The 27,134-nt window shown below is 47.7% G+C and overlaps 1 protein-coding gene and 1 long non-coding RNA gene across 3 annotated transcripts; one reads left to right on the top strand and one right to left on the bottom strand.

Moving 5' to 3' along the window:
• Positions 1–1,362: 1,362 nt before the first annotated feature.
• Positions 1,363–5,171, bottom strand: LOC107079034 (uncharacterized). Its single transcript, XR_001480013.2, has 3 exons — positions 4,760–5,171; positions 4,107–4,623; positions 1,363–1,600 (listed from the first exon to the last, which is right to left on the bottom strand). It is a non-coding gene; the product is annotated as an uncharacterized lncRNA (long non-coding RNA).
• A 12,069-nt stretch (positions 5,172–17,240) lies between these two features.
• cd8a (CD8a molecule) lies at positions 17,241–27,112 on the top strand. Of its 2 annotated transcripts, XM_069187561.1 has the most exons (7): positions 17,262–17,406; positions 18,461–18,784; positions 19,226–19,315; positions 23,740–23,859; positions 24,963–25,002; positions 26,140–26,201; positions 26,485–27,112. In XM_069187561.1, exons 1-6 carry the CDS (start codon positions 17,352–17,354, stop codon positions 26,189–26,191), a joined length of 681 nt encoding a protein of 226 aa, XP_069043662.1. In that variant the 5' UTR covers positions 17,262–17,351; the 3' UTR covers positions 26,192–26,201; positions 26,485–27,112. The 2 variants fall into 2 exon arrangements, with proteins under 2 accessions (XP_069043663.1, XP_069043662.1); XM_069187562.1 differs by lacking the exon at positions 23,740–23,859 and having other exon boundaries at positions 17,241–17,406.
• Positions 27,113–27,134: the final 22 nt, after the last annotated feature.

Raw genomic sequence — 27,134 nt, 5'->3', positions numbered from 1 at the left:
CGCCTGGCGCGCAGGCAGGTGACACGAGTCCCCGGGGCCAGCGCCCGGCGTGGCAGAGCTCTGCAGTGGGGCGTTCAGAGCAGAGCCCCTTCTCTCTGCAGTATGGATGGGAACCTGCTTGTCTCATTTATTTCTGTTTGCTTAGTGGAGGCGGCTTCAAACAGCGGTGAGCAGCGACCCAGGATGATCATCAGGTCTGTAACATCACCCCATTACCAGTTTCTGAAAAGAACCCCAAGTATGTGATTGTGCACCTTGAAAAGCCTGCTGTATTAACGCATCCATTTTATTAACGGAAACACTTTGACTGTGGACTTCCGGTGTTCATTCCCAACTAGTGCGCCCTGTCCCACTGCTCCGGCGCTGGCACTGTCTGAAGAATTCTCTCCTACAAGCCAATAACTCACTGGCATTCAGAACAGTATGTTCTATTAGGCGTATAAAATACAGGGATCTTTTTCTCAACTCAACGGGACAAGACTCTACTCGAGAAACAGCGCCAGCAGCCCTGCGGTAAGAGGGGGGATGCTGGGCTCGGCTGTAGTCTGAATTCATCAGGTTCACTGCGAGCCTTCTCGGAATCGGCGCCTTTTGTTTCTCTCTTCTCAAAACAAATTAAAGGCGCAGCTGGGGGGGTGCCGCATCTTCCTGTGAGAGCTGCTATCTCTCCATCTGCGCCCGACCCAGCCTTCCTACCGGCTCTCCCCTCCCTCGCAGCGCGGCGCTGTCTCAAAGAGACCACAGGGCGCCCGCAGCCCCACCGCACGGGCGGGCAGGAGAGGGCAGAGGGCAGGAGAGGGCCAGCTGCCCGCCGTGAAACAGGACTCAAGCCCTCAGTGAGCCCGCACAGGCGGGTCAGCTGCGCGGGGGGAGGGGGGCCCGGCGCCTCGCCCGGGCCGGCGGTCGGCTCCGGGGGCAGCGCCGGGGAGGGAGCTGTGAGCCCCCCGGCGCGCTGTGCGGTGGGAGTCTGTACCTGCGAGCTGTACGGCGCACCTGCGCCTCTCGGCTCCACTGCGGTGAGCCGTATGTAGGGCAGACATGGAGCCGTCGCCCCCTGCACGCTTCTCAGAAAAGACGCCCCCCGCACACGCACGAAAACAAGACCTCCCGCGGATCCGGAGTGTGGAGTGTGGCTCATTAGAGACTTCTCTCCCCGAGCCGCAGTGCAGACGGTCGGCCTCGGTGCGCTGGAAAGAGTCGAGATGGCCAAGTCATTTCGCCCGGCAGCTCTGGGTGTGTCCGGCGCTGAGCCCCTGGGCTCAGTCCCTGACCTGCTTTGCACCGCACATCGCTTTAAAGAGGCAACGTCCATACAACACACGAGAAACAAACGGAAATATAGAGGAGGAAAAAAACACGCTCTTCATTTTCAATGAATTTATTTCTATTATTTCCAAGTTCGTTCTGCCACCACAAATGACCACTTTAAACCGTGTTTTGACCACTGGGGTTCCATTCCGGGTGCCGGTCGCGGCGTGGGGATCCCTGCCGCTGAGCTGTGCACTCGCCAGTCGCCAGCCCGGCTCCGAGCGGCCCTTCAGTCCGGGTGCAGCAGCGTGACCTCGGGTCTTGTTCTGTCAGCAACACTGCGGTGCCTCTCCTGAGATACATATCTTATCTGAACTTTATTCAGAAGAGTTGGGCCCACAGTTCTTACACTGTCAGGGTTTAACCATGTTTAACATGTAGTGTACAGTAACCTTTCCGACAGATGTGAAGCTGTCTATAGAACTTGCATTCATACAGCACATCGTTTTGTACACTTAGCACTGTTTATAAACCCATCGCATATCAGTCTATTTGCACCCATTCCACTAAGATAAGATCTATAAGATAAGATTACCTTATTAGCCATATACTAGCCCCACACAGTATCGGTCTGCAAAGGAACAAGTAAAGGTTTATTCCAGGCTGAAAAGAGAAGAAAGGCAGTTTCGGCAGTGGAGCCTTCTTCAGGTGTGAGTATGTATCAGTATCGGTATGTTCCAGCTCGGAGCTGGTGTCTGGGGCAGTGTGGCCCGGTGCGGGGCTGTACCAGGCTGGAGAGCCGCTCTGTAGCGCGCTGTTACACTGAGCACTGAGAGGCGCAGGGAAGGGCTTCTCGCCTGCGCTGTGCTCGTCTGTGCGCTCCGGGTGCAGAGAACCGGGAGGGCTGTGAGAGAAGAGACTTCAACACGTCTGACATGGCAGAGCTGTAAGACCCCAGTTCTCCCGTTCGAGTTACAAGAGCTACTGCACGAGTCAGAACCGGCAGACGGTTTGGAATCACACAGATGCTGCGGTAGACTTTTCTTAAACAATTCATCTTCTAAAATTAAAGGTTGTGTTTTTTTTCAATGAAGTTTGTTATCGTTTAAAAACAAACGGTTTAAAAAAATTGAATTCCATGATAGTCGAATTAAACTAAATAATTAATTATTTAATAATAATGATGAAACTATTAAATAATTAAAGTTAATTATTAAATTAAACACAGCGACATCGCCGCTGTGGAACAGACACTCGCCGCAGTTTCACCAAAATGAACCTCCAGGACTGTCGGAGCCGTTTCTGTCGCGTTGTTTTATAAATAATACCCCCTCGCCAGCACCTTCCGCATCCGGACACGCCGCCGTCGTGACCATCAAGTTTCATCGTCGTGTTTTAAGAAATCTCCAGTCAAGAATTATGTAGAAAAAAAGTGTAATAATATGGACCACTATTTTCCGTTTACATAAAACATTGTGATGACTTGTAGTAGCTGCAGGAATATTAACAAAACATTTTAAACGAATTCCAGATTAAAAAAAGACTTACAGTATGTGAAGATTAACACTAACTAGCTGATCAATAAACAGCAGATTTTGAGCACCAGTGTTAATAAACTCATTATAATTGTTTTTGAAAATCAGCTCAAATCAATTCTGAGTGGACTTGGTGTTTTGACCACTGATTTTAATTTTATAATTAAAAAGCTTAGTTTACAATTACAGTATGGAAATAAGAATGTCGAAATATTACATGTGACTAATTAAATTACTGTGCCATAAATGTGATTTTTAAATGACTACCTGTATGTTGATTAAAATAATAATAATAATAATAATAATAATAATAATAATAATTGGAGTGGAATATATTAATAATATATAGAATATATTATATGTCAATAATTATGGAATTTGTCAAATGGTAACACATTTTGAGGCAGCTCAGCTCCACAGTGAGTCCTCCTTGCAGGTTCATTTCTGAGTCCAGACAATATTAGTCAAATCTTTCAGCTGACTTTTCTACCCTGCTGATATATATATATAGTTGCACTTGATTCAATTAATGATTTTGCTATTGATTTATTCTTTTTTGCTGAGGTGTCCAAAAATAAAAGTTAAATAAAATACCTAAAGTAATAGTTTCCCACGTCTGAGAAGTATTTTTGATTGAAGGTACGAAGCCGCAGAGCTTTGCTGTGACTCTGAAGGCTCAGGTCTGGACAGTTTCCAGCAGTGGGGCTGAGATGAGCAGTGTCTTACTGCCACTGTCGGTAACACAGATACTGAGGCCATGATTCCTTTTAAAGACTTGCGCCACAGGCATGTAAAGTCTACTGTGTCACAGGTGTCATTTCCTTTACAAAGGAAACCAGGGCTTAGAGTTCTGTTCAGTCTTTTTCATAATGATCTGCCTGCTTTTCTTAAACTGAAACGATCGAACTGTTGTTATCTTAGTCTTTCACAAGCAGCCTGGGGACTGATTTAAAATGAGACATTTAGAAACTTTATCAAGTAATTAAAAAAAACAACTAAATTTTATCTTTTATAAAATTTCACTTCACTGATGTGTTTGTGGAATTTTGTGCCAAACAAATGCCGTGATATCTGTCTGATTAAAATTGCCTTTAGATGAGGTTAATTTATTAAATAATAACTAAGTAGTATCAGCCATAAAAATGGAAAAACATCTAAGAACTTACATTAAGATTTCATTAAATTTAATTAAAAATGTTCTCTTTCAGATGTGTTTTCACAGAATAATATCTAATTTAATCAAATTCACAATATAATCTGTAATAACATTCAATATAATAACATAAGACCCATCAGAATTATATACCCAATGTTCAGCCTCACCTCTACAGCGGCCTTGATCACTCCCGGTGTTGAACCACTGTGCATCAGCTGCTGGCTCTCCAGCTGGGAGCTCGCACATCTGGAAGGAGCGGCCTGCCCTTCAAGAGCAGCACATCTGGAGAGCACGTGCAGCGGGGAGGCTCTGGCGACAGGTGAGGAAAGGATAAGAACCTAACAGGAGGATGTGAAAATGTGAATGTCAGCTCTGGAAGTGATTGCTTTTTATTGACCTTAGGTCGGCGTCTGTGAGCTTCACACGATCACGGCAGAGTCCGATTGAGGCATTCCCCTTGGTTTCACTGTCTAAGCCGATCTTCTTCTGAACCTGATCAGCATCTACTGCCTGACTACAACCCCTGAGGGCCTCCTCCAGGGATGGTGCTCAGCTCAAGCAGTCTCTTCCTTATCTCCTGGCAGGCCAGTACCGCGGCGAGGGCGATCTCCCTGCCTTCTCCCGAGTCGTGGGACCACAGCCGGGTGTCTTCAGTAGCAGGTGGAAGACTGCAGCTCTTGTTCTCTAATTTCAGCAAGGAGGGAGAGAATATAACTATTAAAACCGACCACTTCTGCTCTCTGACGTGCCAGAAACAATCCTCTCCAACCATTCATTCACTCTCCTCTCTACAGGAAAGAATGAACTGGAAGACACCCACCTCTACCTTACTAATGAAATTCTTCAGCAGTTTCAAATCATCATCTCTCAGTCTGTATCAGGAAGACTCCCACAGTTGCAGCTTCAGTGCAAATTGTGGATATATTATGCATCTATCCATTAGCAGGAACCTGGATATTCCTGGGATTGCACCCTGGAGAGGAGAGGATGCACACACAAGCAGACAGGGACGATTCAGAGAAACCACTTCATCCCACTGGAGTACCTCTTGGAGGTGGAGGAAAACCGGAGCAAGGACTGACATTATCTACAGCCTCCACGCAGACAGTGCTCCCAGTCTATAACAGAACCCAAGACCTAAGATCTGTAAGGCAGCAACGAGAGACACCATCCTACCTCACAGCCTACAAGTAAACAGACCAATGTTTAACTGATCCTTTAGCTATCACATTATTCAAGGACAAAAACATTTCATAAGGTATCTGTAGCATTTAAGTAACAACACATTTATTAAAAGAAATTCGATCTCAAACCATTTCCTGTAATGATTCATTTCGTGAAGAAGCTGCCTGAGAACGGTGGACCTGAAGAAATGCCGTCAGCCTCAGCCCGTCAGACGGAGCGAAAAGCGCAGAACTGGAGCAGGAGGCGAGGGGGGCTGTAGATGAGGGGCTGAAGTGCTCGGTGAAGCTGCGGAGAAGATTCCCAAGTGAGCGGCTGTGGGCCGGATCCTCGGGCGCCCCCTCAGCCGGTGCAGCGCGACTCCAGCGAGGCCGTAGTGCAGACTGATCTCCCCCGTGCAGGAGCGCGGCGGCGCTCGCCTCTGTCGGGGGGCCGGGAGTCCCCAGCTGGCAGGAAGGCCCGGAGGATCCAGCGCTGACTGAAACAGAGAGCCCTGGGCGGGAGCGCGAGTCAGCTCGGGAGCGGGTGACGCAGGCCTTCACGCCACCTGGCAGATGTTCACAAGTCAGGGGAAACCGAAAGGGCTGATTCATAGCGAGAGGCCCCAGCCGCAGCGTCTCGGTGAGCGGCCCCCCCAGGGTCCCCCTTGGACCCAGCTCCTAAAGATGGAGCCTTCACTGCAAAACACGAAGGCCAGAATCTGACTGATTTGAGTATCTCACCACCTCACCGAGTGGAGGAAACTAAATCTTGGGCAGGTGAACCCAGACAGACACACTGGAATAAAACAAATAAAAGAATGATATGAATGAATACAATTGTGACAACAGATAAAGGGCTTTTCACGGGTGAAGGGGGTTGGGGCACATCATATAAGGCTGATCAGTGGAACTGTGGGGGGGTATCCCTTTCCAGGCTTAAGGACTCTGACATTTACAGTAGGAAGAGGATAGAGGTGCCGTCTGCCCCCAGTTCAGTAATACAAGTTGTCTGATTGCTTCCAAGTCAGTAGGAAGCCTCTGAGATGTAGGCCAAGCAGTGCACTGGGGGTACAGCGGAGCACTGGGGGTACAGCTGCCAGCTCCTGGTCAGAGCCACTTGCCAAACGTGCTCAGGCAGATCCCCGAGAACCGACACACTGCAGCAGGAGGGCCTGGGGCAAGTCTATAACATGAACACCTGCTTCAAACAGGCAGGAAAGGAAAGAGGAACTGTCCTTCTAAGGGAAACCAGGTTACTACTGTAAGTGGTATAGATGGACCAGTAGGTGGTGCTAGTAACTGCACAGATATTGTTACTCATTGAATGAGTGTTTTTTTTTTGCTGCTACAGCTCTTTCTCTGTTTTCTCTGCCCGAGCTTTCAGAAGCTGAACTGTTTTCACAACTCTAGTTTTGATTGTGTGTGTCATGAGCCAGAGGACCCCCACTGGAAACTATGTGGGAGTTGATTGAAAACTGAGGACAGGAGGTATTTCCTTACACAAAGGGTGGTGGGAGTATGGAACAAACTGTCCAGCCATGTTGTTGAAGCCGAGACCCTGGGTTCTTTCAGGGAACAGCCGGATGAGACACTGAGATTATTTACTAACTGTCCAACAGTCCAGCTGTTCTGAATGGTGCCCTCGTCTGCTCTCGTGGTCTGACCTGCTCCTCTGGGCTGTGGTGTGGTGCAGACTTACAGGAGAGCACTGGGCTGAATCTCAGGTGTCTGTGTTGCTGAAATGCTGTTGCTCTGTGGCTGCTCTCTCGGGGTCTGTACCCGTGGGCTGCGAGACCTGCTGCTGATCACAGTCGTGCATCAGTCCTCACCCCCTGCCAGGAAACACGCTGACATCTCCAGCTCTTCTCCTCGCACAGAAGACAGGGGCACAAAACCACCTTTAGTTTGTGTTTTTAACTATTAAGCTTTAGAAGAAAAAAAAATATTCCCGCTGTCCACACGAACCTGATTTGACACCGAGGGCAACGTGATGCTGCACAGCCGTGCTGCTCATGAGTCTCGTCACTCAGCACAGCTGCAGCTCACAGCCTCATCGGCTGAACAGTTTGTGTTCTGCTCAAGCTTCACGTTATTAAAATAAATCCTTTTCTACAGCACTTCCCCTGCGTCTCTCAGAGACTCCCAGCGTCCGCAGCCTGTCTGAGGACAGCTCCGACTCCAAGCAGGGTGATGCACGTGCAGCTGTACAGGGGGTCACTGTTCTCTGACCCAGTCCAGACCCACACCCTTCAAGGGCTGAAAGGAGGCTAGACCTGCCCACACACCCTTGGAAATGAGACTCCTGGGTGCAGTCGGGCTCCTGGTGACCTTGATGACTGTATTCAGGTATTTTAATACGTCTGTTTGACACCAAAGATGCTGACCATGTCATCACAGGTCATGTGGACCGTATGCAGACTGTATTTCACGGCCCAACATGTTTATTGATCAAACATGCAGCGCTGGTCCCCTCTAGTCTTAAAAGGCACGATGTGCCTGGAGGAAAAACCTGGTGTACATGTGTATATAATGAGAAGGAGAGTATCTCCGAGCAGACTCCTTCCTCGCACACGCGGAGAGGAAATGCGCCGGCGAGCCTCGGAGATTATTACTCCTGATCCAGGAGGGCTGCAGGGCCCCCCGGGTCGTCAGGCCTTCTGAAGGATGCAAGCTGTAAATCTCACGTTACGCTTCCCACGTGTGAAATAACTGTCTGCTGGAGAAGCAGCAGTCGGCCCTCCGCGGAAAGACCAGGGGCTGGCAGGGCGCCGTCAGACCGTCGCCTCTCCCGCGAAGGAAGGCGCGGTTGTGAAATATTAACACCCCCGTGTCACCGGCCATGAGGAAATGACGACGAGCCCGTCTTTGGCCATGTTATTTCCGTCTGCATGTTGTTTGGTCTTTTTTTCCAAAAGGTGAAGTTACGACATTTCTGCCGTGAAAGGAAAAAAACGGCCCTCGTTGAAGCAAGACTATTACACAACCCGCTCACCTGAAGGAGCCTGACAGCGCAACGGAAAATCTGCCACTACGCCTACAGCGGGGCAGCTTGGATAGGACAGCAGCAAGCGACACGGCAAAGGAAATGATCAACCGCACATTTCCACTAATGTGATGTTATTGCGGCAGCGGCGGCTCTCCATCGCGCACAGATCGCCTCCTGTCGAGCAACGGGGGGCTATTCGAGTGATTTCAGCGCTTTTGCCCTGCTCCTCGGAGTGAAGTCGAGCCCTGCGCCTCCGGTACCACGCCTGCGCGGTTTAACATGGAACAGGCCGGGGGATTGAAGTCGCCATAAATCAGGGGCGGTTTGATTATAAAACAAGACGGCGGCACGTTTTTAAAAACAACAAAAGCTAGACGTTCTGCGCAAAATGCTTTTTAGGTTGTCAAAAAAAAAACACAACCTTCATTGCTCAGTATTTACTGTACGCCCGCTCCTCACAGGTGTGGAGGTTTCCTGACTGGTGTCTTAATACCGCATGTGGAAAAAAAATATTTATTGGTATTGTTTTTTTATTTGAATATACTACGATGACAACAACATATATTTATTGGTTAGAATTAACACGCGGCTCTACGGATTTTGCAGTCACGGGTGTGGAACATGAATATCGCGGTGAAACAGGGTTACTGTCAGGGGTAGCTGCCCCACGGCTCTTCCACAGCAGAGTCTCTTTATCCGACTGTCTGGTTGCTGGAAAGACACACACGCACACAGGCACTGTGCGGCCGAGACCAGACAGCGGAGTCCGCTGTTCCTGGGTGAATTCAGTTCGCTGGGAATAACTACACCCAATTTACCACTAGCAGCCCACTGAAACTCAGCAGCTGTGAGCCTGGCCAGTACCTGGATTGGAGACTCCTGGGAAAAACTAAGGTTGCTGCTGGAAGAGGTGTTAGTGGGGCCAGTAAGGGGCGCTCACCCTGCGGTCCATGTGGGTCCTAATGCCCCAGTATAGTGACGGAGACACTAGACTATAAACAAGCGACGTCCTTCAGAAGAGACGTAAAACCGAGGTCCTGACTCTCTGTGGTCATTAAAAATCCCAGGGCGTTTCTCGAAAAGAGTAGGGTTGTAACCCCGGCGTCCTGGCCAAATTTCCCATTGGCCCTTACTAATCATGGCCTCCTAATAATCCCCATCTCTGAACTGGCTCCATCACTCTGCTCTCCTCCCCACTGAGAGCTGGTGTGTGGGGAGCGTACTGGTACACTGTGGCTGCCATCGCATCATCCAGGTGGGGCTGCACACTGGTGGTGGTGGAGGGGATCCCCATTACCTGTAAAGCGCTTTGAGTGGAGTGTCCAGATATAAATGCTATACAAGTGTTAGCAATTATTATTATTATTGTTATTATTATTATTACACCCAAAAATTAGGTATACTGAAAGTGTAAATTTGGTTTGACCCGCCTGGCTGAGGGCTGACCTCATGGCCAGAGGACGAGGAGTGAGCCAGGAGCGGCTGTAGAGCGGAGATGGGTGGAGGCAAGACGTACAGGAGCGAGAAAGGCATCACGCACGGTTTAAGGAGAGGAAATGACGTCAGGCGTAATTGCTCATTACTGACAGCTGAGTCTGATTGAACTTGTTGCTGTCTACCCTCCCGAACTCCTGTTACAAACTCCATTAGGAAAGAACAGCTCGGATATGCTATTGTTTTGCTAAGGTTTTTCTGTTCTCAGCTGTTGTCCTCTCTGTGCAGAAGAGCGGTTGGCTGGTACGCTAGGACCGCTCCACAGAAAGCGGTGATGAACGCCTGGACGGCCGCCCTGTTGTCCGTGAGGAGATCCGGACGAGTCCGCCGCCGAGCCCTGTGGGCGCAGGCTCTTACAGCGCGGTGAAGACTCGGGCCGTCACCTCGCCGGCTCGGTAGCAGGATTCCCGCGTCCCGCCGGTTTCAGCTCGGCTGGTCACTATCGGCATTTCACCGGCGGAATACAACCCCGGAGCGAGGGGCTTTTGTTGCACTCAGTAAATACTTTACTTTCTTTATTTCCTTTACTAAAAATATTACTTTTTTTCAAACCGACTCAGCTTATACGCGTCCATTGAGGTATTTCTGCTCGGCTGGAGTGAAACCGGGACTGGGAGCCGCCAAAATAAATGTTTTAGTTTCAAACACTGATAACATTAAAGAAAAACTGAATTGAAACCGATAACAGGGCAGTTTCAGTTTTTACGTGATCATAACCAATTGCAAATTTAATTGCAGCAGAAATATAGATCAACGTGAATGGCAGATGCATGCCGCGTCTTTCTGTGATCTGCGGTTGATTTAAGAGCTGCTCATTTCGTCTTTTGAATCCTTTAACATGCAACAGTTTACAGGCTAATTATACACCCAGAATACTCGGGTCAGAATTCCGTTAATGGCTTATTGTTTCCATTGATGATCGCAGGCACAGAAACCGGCTCTCAGTTGCACTGGCGGGGATTTAGTGGGACCGATGTCGGATGAAGCAAATTCGCGCCTGGAGTCTGAACCCGCAACCTTCCAGTTTCAGGAGCGGCCCAGCAGTGGGTCGAGTCAGGCTCGGACTACAGGAGCTACAGCTGATATAGCGGCGTGTGACGGAAGCAGCGGTATCTGCACACCGGCCAGTCCCGGTGCGGGAACACTCGCTCTGTGGGACAGCGGGCGGCCGTGGGCCGGGTTTCCTCGTGGAGGCGCTGTGGCGCCGTCACTCCTGTGTGCAACAACACCGCGGCCACAGCCCCAGGAGAGCGACCCTGCCCCCTGCTGCACAAACCGCATAATAATTAGTTCAGGTGGGTAGCTGCGTCAGCAGGCGTAGTCTGCAAAGGAACAAGTAAAGGTGTATTCCTGCTGAAAAGAGAAGAAAGAAACCACAACGTTTCGGCTGTGGCACCACAGCCGAAACGTTGTGTTTTCTCTCTCCTCTTTTCAGCAGGAATAAACCTCTACTTGTTCCTTTGCATAATAATAATTAATTATGACGTAGTTTTTAGTAACTTAAAATACAAATAGCAATCAGGTGATCTTGCGTGGTAAGTATTGTCAAGCGCAGCTACAGTAAACCTGCCGGAAAAACGCTATGCCGGAAAACGTTATACCCGAACAGCACAAGGGCACCAGCTGACTTTATTCCTGGTGTGACGTTATTCCTCGCCAACGATTCGGAGTCTGTAAAGTTGACTGAAAGAGATATTTAATACTTGTCACTTGTTACTTGAGAAAGAAGGCGTGGAAGTGCGCTCTATCCCGGCTATGTGTAGCCCGGCCGACTCGCTGGGCTGAAAGTGACGGGTGTTTTGTCGTTTGACAGTGATGACAGTGAGCGACAGACCCTGACACAAGGGACGGCGCTTGACGTGTTTGCAGGTGTTTTCAGTTCTGCTCCTGCAGCGACTCGCGCTGAACTAGCTCTCAAAGGGTTAAATCAAGAGCCCCCCCCCGTCCCCGATCCATCATACGACACGACACGACAGCTGTTGTTGGAGCTGCCGAGCCGAGACCCCCCGAGTTCTCGGTTATCGAATCGACCTGTAAGCAGTGGGCGCGTTTGGTGAACTCACCCGAAAGCTTTCCGAGCTCGGAGACGAGACACAGGAAAACACACGTTCAAGGACCCGAGCTAAGGAGCAGCTGAGCTCAACTGGAGCCTCCTGCTGAGCACTGGCCCTCTGCTCACACCGCCCTGAGGTGTGTGTCACACGGACTCCAGCGCCTGGTGCTGGACAGAAAAAGCCTTCACAGGAAAGCGAACTTACAACTTCAATCGTTAGAAACTGCGAACACAGTCCTTTTACATTTAAATGTTTTGATCAATTATTGGTTGGTGTGGCATATTTTTGTGCTATTCGTTTCTGGTAGAAGCACCCAGAAACTCCAGATTCATGTATGAACACCCGTAGGCGTGACTCATTCCGACGTCATTTCTACTCAGACCTCCTGGTGGAGAAGCTCTTTCATCAGACCTGAAAGAAGGGGTCACTGGTGAAAGCAAACAACAACTTGAGCTTCACAAGTACACAAACTGCAAACACCTGGATGGACATTCTGAACACTATATCAGGTGTTTTTTTGCTTGGCACCTAAGTGCGAAAACTTTGCCATCTCTTCATGTATACCGTGGTGTTTTTTTTTAATCATTGTGTGCAGTAGTAGGCGTACATAAAGTGAAATTTCATATCAGACCACATCCTGTCTCAGACGGCAGCTATACTTTACACAGGTAGCTATAGTGGGCACTGGCTCTGAGGACACTCTGAGGCCGCTGGCTACTGCTCTATCTGGGCAGAGATTACTGCCACTCCTACAGGGGGTCATAGCGGGGAGTCTGGCTCAGGGTGTCCTTGCCGTGAAGCCTGGGTCGCTCCTACAAGTGGCTGCATGTTGCTCTTTCTGTTTGCTGACCAGAAACCCACAATCCAGTCTAGACCCATCTTACTGCTTTCAAATGATACATTTATCACCCCTCACCTCCCGGAACTGAGTGTTCATCAACCTAGAGCACCAGGGAAGAACAAGCGGTCGGACCCTTCATTCTCGTGGGACGGAGCTGGGCTTCGGGTGGGGGGGAACGCAAACATATCCAACCTGCTCCGTCTCCTGCACACCGGGAACACTGAGATGGTGAGCATGCGCCCAGAGCTCTGCGAGTCATCCCACAGAGCAACTCCTGTTCTCTCCGAGGACCAACACAAGCAAGGACCACATCTCTGGCCCCCATGTGGAGGAGAAGAGTGCTGGAAGAATCCCAGCACTTCTAATCTGGCCAGTGGGGGAAAACCGCTTGAGGACAGAATCCACAGCCCGGGACCCCCGTTCCGTCTGGAGACAGGAGCCCAAACCTCATCCTCGCCAGACCCTCGGACAAGATGACTGTGGGAGACTGTGATTGCGGGCTCCAGCTCCCCTCTGCCCTCTTTCTGGGGATACAGTCTGTGACGGAGTGGTGCACTCAGACTCTCAGCACTCCTCTCTCCCTGTTAAAGCACTTCTGGGGATACAGTCTGTGACGGAGTGGTGCACGCAGACTCTGCTCTCCTCTGCGCCTCAGGAACAGCACACTGATGGCCGCAGCTGTGGGAGCTGGGAACATGCTGCTGGAGACGGCTCTTTCAGGCTCGGGCCAGACCAGATCCTTCAGTGAATGTCCTCCTCTCATTCCCGACCTTCTGAAGACACCAGGGCACCCCCACAGGAAACAGAATCCCAGCTTTATACATCATTAGTGTGGTGAAAACAACAACTGCTGTTGTCATTTGTTATTTTACCATCGACAACTTAAGTAACACAATCTAGTTGATAGTCGCGCCCAGCACTTCAGGGATGTCGTTGTTATTTCTAGTACTTCTAGTCTCTGGTCTTTCTTCTGTCGAATGGAGGTGCTTTTCGAAAGGCAGCGTCTGTAAGCTGTGATGGGCTAAGTAATAGTCATTTAGAAACATTATGGCAAAATATGCACTATGAATTAAAATATAGAATAATCTATTTTTTCAGTGAAAGAACAGCAAGCTCTGTGGCAGCTTATGCCTTTCTGCGTGATGCTTTTTTTAGGTTGTTTTGAAACAATTGACACCTTCTCGGTTGTGTCTGCCTTCTGGCTCTGCTGCGCTGGGTGTCTGCAGGGTCCCAGGCAGACGGCAGTCGTGTGCTCTGCACTCGTGCCGCAGGCTGCAAGCGGGCCTGTGGTTTGTGTGGAAACCAGGGCACTGAGCTGATTGGTGGGGCCCAGCTCTAAGAGGCTTGCAGACCACCGTATCTGCAGAGACAGGTTTGCAAAACATGCAACAAGAACCTTTTTCATCAAGGCTGTATTGCGGAAATAAATGACGCAGTGAAGAACCCGAGCCTGGGATTGTAATGTCTTTGTAACTTTGTTCATCACTGAAGTGGGTCGGTCCACCTCCAACACCAATTCCCAGTGGAATACCTGGTGGGGTCACTTCCAGCAGATGTGCCCGGCTGTGCGGGGAGCCGCGGGACCACTTGCCCAAGAGCAGACAGATGCTGGTTTTTAATGAACTGTAAATGCCAGCTGCTGTTCTTAATGGTGCACCAGAGTCACATGGGCAATAATATCAGTGGAGACTAAAATATAACCATATTCTAAATGAGATCTTACTAATGCATAGTATTCTTTCAACATTACTACATCCCCTGATTTAAATTCTACACTTTCACTCTCTATCCTAACATTCTTTCAGCCTTTTCGATTCTCCACATTGTCTAGAAGATGTAAATGATGTGTCAACATCAACACCATAGTTTTCATAAGAAGCCTCTTCCAGCTCAGTTTCACATTTTGTATTGATAGCCTATACCTCTGCTACCCACTTGTAGTGTAATGCTCTGAACGTGCCTACGTTAAAAATCACCTGGCTGGTGTTTGTCTGGCTTTGAATTTACTAAAGTGCTATCTAATCCTATTTCACTAGGAATGACAACACCCAAGATGAAAGCGTCATGGAGCGAATTTGTGGCTTAACCTGCTTGGCTGAGGGCTGCCCTCCCGGCCAAGGGACAAGGAGACCTGTGGGGTGACCAAGGGGCAGTTGCAGAGGGGGAGATGGGGTGGAGGGGGGATGCAAGAGACATGAAAGAGAGAAAGAGGGAGGGAGGGATCTCTTAGGTATTTATAGCGTTTGGGAGAGGAATAGATCGTCAGGAGCGATTGCTAATTACTGACAGCTGAGGCTGATTAAGTTTGGTTGTTGTCATCCCTCCCAAACTTTTGTTATAAACTCCATCTTGGTAACTGCTAACTTGACTAGTGTACTAACGATTCCCGAACCTAGATCGCTGATATAAATCAGTAAGAACAGTGGCCCTAGTACAGATCCCTGTGGTACTCCACCCATTGCATCACAGCAGTTTGAGCTTTCACCTCTGACTTCTACTGTATTCTTTTGAACAATTCTCAATCTAAACAGACTCAGTCCCCCAGCTGCCTACTGCCTTTAATTTGAATCTTTCATGAGGAACTTTATCAAAAATTTTCTGTAAATCTATCGCATGCTGTGTGTGTCCATTACTATTCCTGCTTGTTCAAAGAACTTTACCAATGTTAGTTCAGCTAGACCTACCTGTTCTGAACCCATGTTGGTCATTCTTGATTTCAGGGACATCGGTCAGTGCATGAGAATTATCTTTAAAGTCTGTTGCCTGTGAGAGGGATCGGTGTCAGATCATCAATAAGAGCTTAATAATAAGCTTTCATTTACAAAGCACCTTTCCAAACTCAAGGATGCAGATCAGGGAAAACTGACCAAAGCAGTTTCTTGGTTCAAAGTCATTATCCAGGCGACAGGCAGGATCGGGCAGGATCAGGCTTGGTCAGGAGTAGTGACAGGGAATGTGCTTAATCTCTTCCAGGTGTCAGAGGGCCTGGACAATGTCAGGCAAATGGATTTTTTCAGAGTCACCAATGAATCAATTCAATTCAATTCAATTCAACTTTATTGTCATTAAACTTACACAGGTGCATAGTATAATGAAAAGTGTTTCTCATTAGTCACTCAGGTGCAGTATATAAATAGGACAGAAGATAAGACAATAGACAGTAACACAATAGCAAAAACAGTAACATGTAATAACATAACATAAATAACATGTAATCAAGTAATCAAAACTGTGCAAAATTCCGCAAACAGAGAAAATATAACAGGACAAAAACAGTGCATGTTAATTCTTGGAACACTGCAAAAATAGTATGGTTAAAAATAGTATGGTTTATTAATAAATATTAAATATTATTACGACCGGTACAGTTTTACTGGGCTATCAAGGGGACAGTACAATATTGGCTTACATGTGTGTGTGGTGGTGTAGGAGTACAGTCATTGTGGGTACAGGAAGACGTTAGGAGAGCTCATAATATGGTGGGAGGGAGTGGGGGCGTCACCAACTTGACAGCTCTGGGGAAGAGGCTATTTTGGAGTCTAGTTGTGTGCGACTGGAGTGACCGGAACCTTCTGCCAGATGGTAGGGGAATAAACAAGTTATGACTGGGGTGAGTGGGGTCAGACATGATTTTGGTGGCTTTTTTCAGACTCCTGGTGTTGTCTATTTCCTGGATGGATGGTAAGGCACTGCCGATGATGTGTTGGGCAGTTTTGACCACCCGCTGTAGTGCCTTACGGTCGGATGCGGTGCAGTTGCCGTACCAGACTGTGATGCAGCTGGTCAGTATGATCTCCACCATACATCTGTAGAAGTTGGTGAGGATCTGTGGATGTAGGTGTATTTTCTACAGCCTTCTCAGGAAGTACAGCCACTGTTGTGCCTTCTTGATGAGACTGGTGGTGTTCAGTGTCCATGTAAGGTCCTTAGAGATGTGAACACCTAGGAATTTGAAGTTATTCACCATCTCCACCGCAGACCCTTCTATGTAGATGGGGGAGTGGACTTTTCCTTGTCTCCTGAAGTCAAAAATCAGCTCTTTGGTTTTGCTGAAACATAGGTTGTTGGTTCGGTACCAGTCTGCGAGTTGTTTTATCTCCTCCCTGTAGGCAGTCTCATCGTTGTCAGTGATCAGGCCCACGACTGTGGTATCGTCAGTATACTTGATGATGGTTTTTGTGCTGAACTTGGCGGTACAGTCATGGGTGAACAGGGAGTAAAGCAGTGGGCTGAGCACACAGCCTTGAGGGGCACCGGTGTTAAGGGTGAGTGTGTTGGAGGTGAGGTTGCCAATCCTGACAGTCTGGGGTCTGCTGGTGAGGAAGTCTAGGATCCTAGACTTCCTAGTCTTGGGCATCGCGAATCAAGGACCCAGACAAACAAAACTAAAAGCTGAAGTTATTTCTTTTAAAAAAGAAAGTTGCTTTTTTATCCAGTTTTTATATAATCTCAGGTGGTTCATTAACGAATTGTTTCAACTAAGTAATTTAGACACTGCTTGAAAAAAGGAAAGGCTACACGTGACCTTCAGACACTGGATTTCCTCCAAAAAGGATTTAAGGCGGCAGTGAGCCCGTAGAGAGCCGGTAAGCTCGCCTGTTTATGTTAAAACTTTTCCTCTAAAATCGTCTTGGGGGATAGGTGCTGTACATCTGCACAGCTGTACCGTTTTTTTTAGTTAGCTGCAAACATTGCGGTGAGCAGTGAATTTTGGTTTTTATTTTTGTGAATTATAGAGGTTGTAGAGAAGTGAAACATACGCCCAGATGACACTTGGGCGAGAGTCACTTCCTGAGAAGTAACCCCCCCCAGCCCCTTCACCGAGGCGCCCCGGGACCGAGCCTCAGAGCCAGCGGAGCTGCCGGTGCGTCGCGATGCTGAGGGCGGCCGGACTCGTGGCGCTGTGCAGCCTCCTGCTCCATCCGAAGCGTGAGTAATGACCTCCATGTGCGCAGAGCCGGGCTCACACCTCATGCCAGCCACGATACTACACATGTACAGTACAGTGCCCTGCAGCTACAACCTCAGACGTTTGCCATTCTTATTTAGTGGTGTTAATGGAGATGTGAGAAGAGCTGACTCTGTGCGCTTTTATGGGGAAAGTTTTCAGGTCGCCCTGGAGTTGGGGGGGATTCCTGTATCCTGAAATCCCACGGGATGGAGGCGCCTACAGCCCATTCGGAGCTGCGGCGGCTCCGCGGACCGCAAGGTGTTCAACCAACAGAGGACGAGCGCGTCTCTCGGTCATTTTGAGCTCCATCCCCAGTTTGTTGGGAAATGTTTTCTTTGACCAGTTAAGGCAATCTATCGTTAAGTGAGAATACAATTGTAAAAAAAAAAAGACACACAAGAAAATCCAGAAAAAACTTAAGCGAGACAGTGCGTTTTTAAATGGGATCCGACGGGTCACATCGTCACCGCTGCGCGGTTTCTCCCGCTGCCGTCGCATCTCGACGGGTTGGGCTCGTAAGACAGGTCGTCACAGAGCCCACGGGCTGCTGCAGTGGTGACGTTTTAAAAAAATCCCGTAAATAACGGAATCAGTCAAATTTGTGCCGAAACGAGGTCATTTTATTTTTCGTTTAAAACAGCTGACGGGAGAGCCGCATTTTGACAGTATGTCTGTTTTAGGAAAACATTTATAAAAACACAGTGACCTACATTAAAAAAAAAATCCTGAATCCCCACGGCGAGGTAAGCACCCAACTATATTGAAAACAGGGTTGTGTTATTAATTTAACACGCATTTCTCCCGTTTCTGTTTTATGCGTGTGTGTGTTTTTGTTCGATTTTACGCGATTAGAAACATGTTAATAATATTTTTAAAATACCCCCCCCACAGCAACCTATTTATTTCGTTTTCTGCAGTTTAGTATTTAATCCTGTTCTACTTGTTCATGCTTTAAAAAATGTTATGGGTAGCAAACTGTTATTTTAGTACGAATCGATGTATAAAATTTAACATTTATTTTCTCATTTAAAGCGACTTGTACGCAAGAACCCATAACTGGAACAGAGGGGGGTTCGGTGAAGATCAACTGCAAACTGAGCCATAGCGGCTCGGAGTCCACAGTGTACTGGTTCCGAGTCAAAGACAAGACCACCGACACCTTGGTTGCCGTGAACAGTCTGGGGAAACCAAAGCCTGAAGGTACCAACAGCAAGTTCACACCCGACAAACGTTCGGGGACGTACACGCTGGAAATCAAGCAGTTCAGGTCGGCAGAAGACACCGGATTGTACAGCTGCGCCGCGCTCGTCAATTCTAGACTGAGTTTAGGGGCTCTGACGAAAGTTTCAGCAAAAGGTAAGCGCTCGCTACAAATTCTTGTGCTTTGTGTTCATTGAATCGTGTGCAGTATAATGCTTTAATTAGCTCGAATCGAAAGACAAAGCTGCTTTTTCTTAACAACGGGATTTGTTCCTGCCAACTATTTTCTAATGTTACCCCTTCAGACAGCTGTGAGAGACTGTAACGCGCTACGGCTGTAGATAAAGAGCAAAATTATTTCGCAGCGATGAAGACAATCCACGGGAATGAAATGAGTTCAGATCAATTTAGCTGCGACCCAGGTCTGCTCACACGGCGCGCTTTTAACTGCACCCGTTTTCTAAGGCAATACCGAAGAATAAATTAAACATCATAGAATTACTAAATTATAAATATTATTATTATTATTATTATTATTATTATTATTATTATTATTATTATTAAGTGGCTTATTCTTTCACTCGTTTGTATTTTTAGAACAAACGCCTACCGCCACTAAGGCGAAGCCCACAGAGAAGACGACGCGCCCGCTGATCACGAACAAGCCGTGTAACACGTCGGCCTCAGGTGAGGTCGTCCTCGGTACTGGGTCTATTCTGATGGCTGTGACACAGCCTTGCAGAAGCGTGCCGCGCCCTGTACAGTTTTCACTTCTTGTTTTGTTTTAAAGCTGACTACTTCAAAATTCTCATGACGGCAATTAATATTCGTTACTGTACATACTCAGCCTTCTCCACTCGTTCAAAACAAATAAAGAAAAGTAAGTAGATAAAAAAAAGTCATCATTGGTTGGTTGTGGCAAATGTGAATTTATTGAGGTGCACAATTACCTAAACGAGCCACACCGTTGTGGAGGTGTACGGCTTTACGTGGTTTCAGAACAAATACACCCGTCAGGTAGAGAATTTCAGGTATTTCAAGCGAAGATTGAAGATTCAGCCCTGAAGACCCAGGAGGTTTCAAAGCAGGTCAGGAGCAAGGTTGCTGGAAAGGGCAGGTCAGGAGAAAGGTAGGAAAATCCTGGAGTCTCTGGACGTCTCTGTTAGCCAAGAGTACTCACCCTGGACGAAGGCGACAGTGTCTTCGTACCACCAGGCACTGTCGCCTCACTCCGACTGTCCCTCCTCACCGAGCCGCTGGCCTGGCGGGGCTGCAGAGCTCAGACACGGCTTTGGGAGAGCTTCAGAGTCCGAGCTGGGAGTCGCATCTGGGCTGTACGGCGGAGCAGCTGGAGGACACAAGCACTGAGGAATCCCTCGTGCAACAGTGCACCTGAAAACAGCTTGGCCAAAGGTGTTCTGGTCCGATGAGAGCAAACTGCAGCTTTGTGGTCTGAATCCCAAGTGTTCCCTTCTGCTGTGTTGGGGTTAGGCCAATCTCCCGGTGCTGGTTCAGTCACGCTTCATAGGGCTGGAGCAGAGTAAGGTCAATGCTAGAGGAAAACCTGTTTCAGTCTCCTGAAGACCAAACTGTGGTGAAAACTCCCCGTTCAGCAGGATAGTGATGTAAAAGCACAAGACCTGAGCTACGCTGGAGTGCCTTCGGAATAAGAATAAGTCAGAATAAGTCAGAGCCCAGACTCGAGTCCCTTTGAGAATCTATGAAAAGATTTGAAAACTGTTGCTGTCATTAAGTTACTCCCTGAGCAACCAGAGAGACATCTGCCAAGACACATGGGCGAATACTGTAGCCAGCCAGTGTACAAGGTGAGTAGAGAGTTAGACCTATAACTGCTGTCAAGGGCTTTCCACTAAATATTGTTCATGCCTCTGAGTGCTATCAACATTCTTCAGTCTTGTTTTCTAGTTTTTGTTGACATTTACTGCAATGTATCTCTCCCTTAGTCTTCAGTTTGAACATTCTAGTTTTGAATAAGTTAAGTTTAGTTTCAAAAGTGTATGTTTCCTTTTTTAATTTAGCAAAATACGACCCAAGGCAAGGCATTGTAGTTTTATGAAGCACTGCAGTTATTTCCTGTCCTCGTGTACAGTAGATGCTGAATGCAGAGTTTACTACTTACATAGCTTTCCAGCTGCCTCTGTTAAAAACTTGAGGACAAAATGGCGACCAGGCAGCCATCTTAATTTCCATGGGCGCCCTGACAGCCTTGGACAATGCCTGCCATGTGTGGAGCTGGCAGCAGGCAGCAGGAATTTACTCTTGGGGTTGTGTGTTGAAAAAGGCTGTTGGCCCATTTTTCATTTCAAGATTGGTGCATTTCAACCTGTGCTTTAACAAACCCGAAGCTCGAGGTGAAGGTTGTTGGTGACCTTCGTCAAGCTTGATCTGGAGCTGTGTAGTGGCTTCCGAGATTATGAGTGAGAGCTTTGTGTTTTTGAGGCTGCGGATCCTGCCTCCATCTAGGTTGATGCACAGTGTTCGTCAGATGACAAGGCCGGTGTTGGTCGGCTGCCTGTTTGTGAGCAGGACAAGATCACTGTGATCACTGGGGCTTTCACACCTATTGATTACTGTATCTATGTGGAAAACCTGAGATTTGGCAAGTGGAGGCGAAGGGAAACAACGGTATATTCTGTAGGATGTTCAAGGCAGTGCTGTAGAATTGTTGGCCATGTTGTTTATTTTCTGTTACCGGAGAGATGTTACTCTTGTCTATCAGCCAGGAAGCACTGTCCTGGGACACGAGGAGTAAGGAGCATGCAGGCATCCTCTGGGGTGCTCGCAGCTGGGGCAGCGTTGAGCGCAGGGCTCGTGGCTGAGATTCCCCAGTAGCTGTGTGCAGGGAGGCCCAGGGATCACTGTTGAGGGTCCCATGAGGGAAACTACTAGCCTTAGTGGAGCATGCTGGGATAGCAAGAGCCTGTATTGTCCCTGTGGGAAGGTTGTGGCTGGAGGTCCCTGCTGGTGCTGTGCTGCAGTACCCCCCTCCTCAGCAGGGGGGCGCCATGTCTTTCAGCAGGCATGGTCATTGTGCATACCAGTTACCTGCCCACCTGATATCATCTTGACATGATATCTGGGTATTACTTACAATAAAAACATGAACTGCTTCACAAGCTTGCACATAGAATGAATCTATAAGACATATGGCGGGGAGCGAGCTCAACACCATCACTCAGACGAATTCCACTGTTTGATGAAAGTTTTTAATTTCACTGTGTATATCCCATGTATACAGTCTGCAGACACCAGCTCTGTCTGCTTGCAGACGTCTCCAGTGCCAAGATCTGCCCCCAGGTGCCTCCAGAGGCTCTGAGCTGCCTCTGCTTGTCTGCTCGGGGTCATGACAGGTGCACTGACAGCCCCCGAGTAAAAATGGGGCCACGTGTTTTCAGTGCATTCGGCAACCCATTGCAGCAAGCTCTCCCAGCTGCTGGAGGACCAGCGGCAGGTGTGAGAGGTGTGTGTAAACCGAATTTCTCTGAAGGTGTGCAGCGCAGCAGACCCCTGGCCCTGCAGTGTAAGTCAGGCTCACGGGTACATGGTCCTGCACTCAGTGTGTCGACAGAACAGACACAAGAGACAGTATTTTTATTGATTAATCAATTAAATATCTCAAGCCCTACACAATATCTCTTAAACTGTATGCAACATATTTTAATACAGTATCTGTGAATGGGAAGAAGTCATTTCAGTGATACAGACTCAGACCAGCTAAATTCGAACTTTTCTAGGGAGGGAAGTTCTTTCCTTTCCTCTCCTCAATAAATACAAAGAATTTTAAAACATGTGTGGCTAGGGGGATAGCTGTACTTCTCCTTTCAATTGCCTTATTCTGAACATTTAGAATAATGTATATGGTTCACCTGTATTTAAACATCACTCAGTTCGTGTCTTGAGACAAGTCATCACAAAAAGGTACTTGTGAGACAAAGAGTGATCATTTATTCAGGTCAGTTATCTTCACTGTGAAGTCGGTTATACTATAATAGTATTTCATATTTAACAGTAACTGGGTCATTCCTAGTGAGCCTGCCTCTATACACACTGAGTGGACTGAGCCGCTGGATGAAGACTGACGCTGTGGGGCCTGAGGTCAGCGGGAGAGTAATGAACCACAGCTCCGAGACAGGAACTGACAAGCGGAAAGAGAAAGCAAGAGCAGGGAAGAAGAATAGACACCTAGACGTCATCATCATCGCCAGAAGCTGTGCCTCTTGTTCAGACTTGAAACCAGATTCGGCGCTGGTCTCCCGAGCCCTGAAAGAATACCCGAGCCTGGGCCTTATCAGAAAGGGATTGCCTGTCGTATCTGTGGGAGTTGTGATTTTCTCGATTTTGGAGTCCTCAGGCAATGAACACCTCTCTTATTTCAGCTATGCCTTTGTTAGCACAGGGAAACTGGTTCCCAGTCATCGGCATGCATCCATTCGGAGAGAGATGTAGCTCCTGTTAGTATCCACTCTGTTGGTAAGGATGCAGGTTCTCTCTCTTTTAAGAGTTTTTGCATTCTGATTATAAGAGAGAGAATTCTGAGTTCTCAGTGCCTGTAGGAGGCAGGGCTCTGAGACTCACAGAAATCTGAATACCTGTTCCTAGGGTAATTCTTGTGAATTGTGTAGTTGTGTTATTAAATATTTGTCTGTCTTGTATGAATTACTCTATCACCAGGATGAAAGACCCAGTGGTCATGTGATGCTTGGTGACCCCTGCCTTTAGGAGCAGGGGTCCTACTGGAACTACTTTTCTTCATCATTTGCTTGTTTGGCAAGCTGGTCTCAGGATGTGATTCTCATTTCATTCTTGTTTTCATTGTAACATGACCCCAAATCACGAGATCGTCACATATCGTGTCATAACACTTTCACCAGAGCTGAGCTTCACTGAGTACATCTGTCCCGGCAGTGAGGGTTTCCTGCACGCTTGTCACTCCTCCAGCAGCTTGCCCAGGGATGAGCAGGATGATGGCTTTCCTCGCCCTGGGCTTCCTGTTACTCTTGTGCTCAAAGACTGTCAGGATGTCACAAAGCAGCAGTAGGTGAGCCTGTGTTTTAGACACGTGAATCACTTGCGTTCTTTCTTCTCTGCAGTGCCAAAGGCCGTGCAGCGCAACCTTGCATTGAGCTGTGATGTCATCGTGTGGGCCCCACTGTCTGCGGGCTGTGGGCTGCTCTTCCTCATCCTCATCATCACCATTACCTACTGCAACAGTAAGCACTGCTCCCAAGCCCCCCTCTGAACTAAGCTCTCAGGTGGAAACGTGTGTGAAAAGCTAATCGACTCTGCCTTCTCCTGTCTGCTGATGGCACCCGATCACATTGATGCCTATTCCAGTGTGAGCCAGGTCTCAGGTCCGACATGTTGTCAGAAGAACAGCTACACACAAGAGGAGCCTTTCAGCCCCTCTGGCCTGTTTGGTAGTTAGTAGCTAATTGAACCCAGGATCTCATCCAGCTGTGTCTTGAGTGTATCTGCTTCAACAGCATGGCTGGGCAGCCTGTTCCACACTCCCACAACTCTTTGGGTAAAGGGGTGTCCTTGAAATGCACTCTCACATATAATGCTTTGCTAAATTATTCACCCCATTCCATCGATGTCCCATTTTGTTTCATTACAAATAATTTGTGCACATCTTTAAAGTGAACGTTTTCAATCCAGAATTAATTCTGAAACTGAAGACTTCTAGGTATGAAAGGACATAAGTGTCAGCAAAACCTGCACTGTCTTCTGGCAGGGGACTTCAGAAGGGACACTGTTGTACTACCCTGTGACAGCTAAATCCACATTTGTCAGTATTTCAAAGCAAAGGTGAGCTTTTTCTCTGCTGTGGAGATGAGGGATGGTGTCCTTTCAAGTGGAGCTGACGCTGCCCTGCAGTTCTTGTTAAACTGCTGTTTCTCAAGCCCTGCAGAGCTTTGCCCACCTGCTGCATGGAGCTGCAGTGTCCCAGCACGTCCCCGAGCCAGAAACCGACGGTTTCCTAACGCGGCCGCTCGGAGTCTTTCAGCTGCTTCAAGCCCCTCGCGGGAGGTCCGGCTCTCTGCTTTCCCACTGGTGTTTGCGTCCTGTCTGTGCGCCACTGGAAGAACCGTCAGTCCGCTGCTCTATACAATAACGATAGAGAAATGTCGAGGCAGCCGTGGTTCCCAGCTTGTCTTCACAAGTGGCGCGCAGACCCGTTCAGACATATTCAGGAATCGCAGAGAACGGCCCAGTCGAGGGTTTATAAACGTCTAAAAATAAGACACCGCCTCGCTGCTGTCCCGCCGCCTCGCAAGCTGGAAGAACGAAATGTTTTCTTTTTATTTTTCAGAGGTCCGAACGAGACGCTGTCCTCACCACTACAAGAGAAGGTCAGATTATATGTTTGTTTTTTTTACAAACTGAGATTCTTGTGCTTTTCAGGATTGTGAAATACACATGGCGGTTCCCGTTACAAAATAGCTGATGTCTTACGGTTAAGCGAGAAATATTGCAAATTATTACTTATGTACAAACCCGGATTCCCTAACCGGATATTGAGAAAATATGCTCACAAGGAAGTGAAAAATGTTTCAGAAAATGCTGAATCCAGCTGTTAGTCTCAAGAATCACTTTCACAAAAAATAATAATAAACTCAGCCAGTTTTTCAGCCCCAAATAAAAAATTACACTTTTTAAAGTTTTATTTAAAAATCAGAAATACAAAAAAACAGACAAAATATTTAAAAAGATACAGATATAGACACTTCACAGCCAGAGGAAGTAACAATTATAAAAGCTGAAAATTAAGCTTTTTACATATTTCCATGATATGTCTTGCCTTTTGATTCTTTACATTTCTAATAGAATTTAAGTAAAAAAGGAATTGCACTTTAAAAGCATTAATAGATGGAGCCGTTTTAGACCATTTACTGTTAAACCGCGCATCAGAAGTGTTTTCACAATAAATAATATTCAGTCGAAGGGTACGGAAACTGCTGAAATTCGCTGGGCTGTCACGCTCGCCGGTTCCTCGGATTCTCCCACGAACGTCCTGCGGTCCGTGGGCAATACCGCGCGCGCCAGTCCGCTCCGCTTTGGACAAACCCCACACTGTCCCCTCAGTCTGCGAAATATCTGACGACATCTGACTGGTCACCCCAAACGAAATATTGGAATATAGTCAACAATCATGTTTGTTTATTGGCCTAGTTAATCGTTATAAGTTACTCATTTGCATTTAGATGTTTTATAAACGTTTGCGGGAGAAAAATAATTCCTGTTTTCTGGTTCCACATACTGTACATCAGGTAGTGTACGTCACGTGCTCTTTTCCAAAGTCAGGCGGAATGACCGAGGTACAGTTTGCTCTGGGGTCTCGGGGCGGTACTGTCCCGAACTCGGGGTACAGCGGGCTGAGCTGGGAGGTACTGTCCCGGACTCGGGGTATAGCGATGCGGAGCGCTCTGAGCGCGGGACTTGGAGTTGTAAGACGTGTCTAGTTGTCCTCTTCGTGTTTTCTCTTGCAGACCAAAGAAGGAAGTAAACGGAAGACCATCGGTTCCGGACAGATATGTTTAAGCAGAAACAGGTAAAGCTGTATGAAAGGGACAACTAGTCTTACAGTCTGTAAGTTGTCTGTAAGCTGTCATTCTTGGCCGCCCGGGTTGGGGAAGGTCTTCTTTAGCTCAGTCGGCAAGACCCCTGCTGAGTGACACCGGAGACCCGGGTTCGAGCCCAGGCGGAGAGGGACGAACTGGGGCGGGAGCCCTAGAGATCGGCTACAACAAGATAGTAATACACCATTTATAGCCACTGTTTCTGAAGGTGTTAGCTGTAGGACTAACAGCGCTGTCCGTGTGTCTGTCCGCTAGTGTCCCGAGCCCCCGGGCCGCGCGAGGAGCCCACGCCGCTGTGGATTTCAGTGTCTCGTTTCTCTACACTAAAGCTGTACAGCAGCTTTATTTTCGCTGACTTCAGAAAATGCTGATGGCGGAACTGGCGCATGGCAAGCGGTAATGTGTATCTTGTAAAATGCTCATTCTTGCCCTGCTGTATGTTTGTGCTGTATAAAGGTTGTTCAGAGTCCTGAGAAACTGTAATGGAAGACTATGGCTTTCTGAATCCATGCCTGTATATGTTAACCATTGCGTTTAATGCACTCGCATTTTCTCAAGTTTATTTGTTTAATACAATGCATCTATGTATGTGTATATCAAACGCACGTCCCATTATAACTGTGCATCCAAGACTTTCAGTTTACTGAATTGAGATATTGAGATCTGCAGGTGTAATGATAATATATTGTTTGAATTAAAATAAACTGAACTGATAATCATTTTACGCATGTTCTCTTTAGTTTGTAAATATATGGACAGGCTTGCCCAGCGGTGGCTGAACAGATTGAAAATGCAGCCTTGAGTTTATTTTAGCGTGACAAGAGATGTTAATGTCGCAGAAATATGCTGGGCGAGAAATAAAGCGATGTTTTGCACAACCCCACTCGTGTCCGTGTCTTGTGCTT

The sequence above is a fragment of the Lepisosteus oculatus genome, chromosome 3 (genome assembly GCF_040954835.1).
Source record: "Lepisosteus oculatus isolate fLepOcu1 chromosome 3, fLepOcu1.hap2, whole genome shotgun sequence".
Lineage (NCBI taxonomy): Eukaryota > Metazoa > Chordata > Actinopteri > Semionotiformes > Lepisosteidae > Lepisosteus > Lepisosteus oculatus.
This window is presented reverse-complemented; position numbering and strand designations above follow the sequence as displayed.

Excerpts from the sequence above, each read along its gene's own strand:
- cd8a (XM_069187561.1), top strand. The coding sequence starts at position 17,352 with ATGCTGAGGGCGGCCGGACTCGTGGCGCTGTGCAGCCTCCTGCTCCAT. Across the intron at positions 17,407-18,460 it reads CCTCCTGCTCCATCCGAAGC|CGACTTGTACGCAAGAACCC; the intron begins GTGAGTAATGAC and ends TCTCATTTAAAG. Across the intron at positions 25,003-26,139 it reads CCTCACCACTACAAGAGAAG|ACCAAAGAAGGAAGTAAACG; the intron begins GTCAGATTATAT and ends TTTCTCTTGCAG.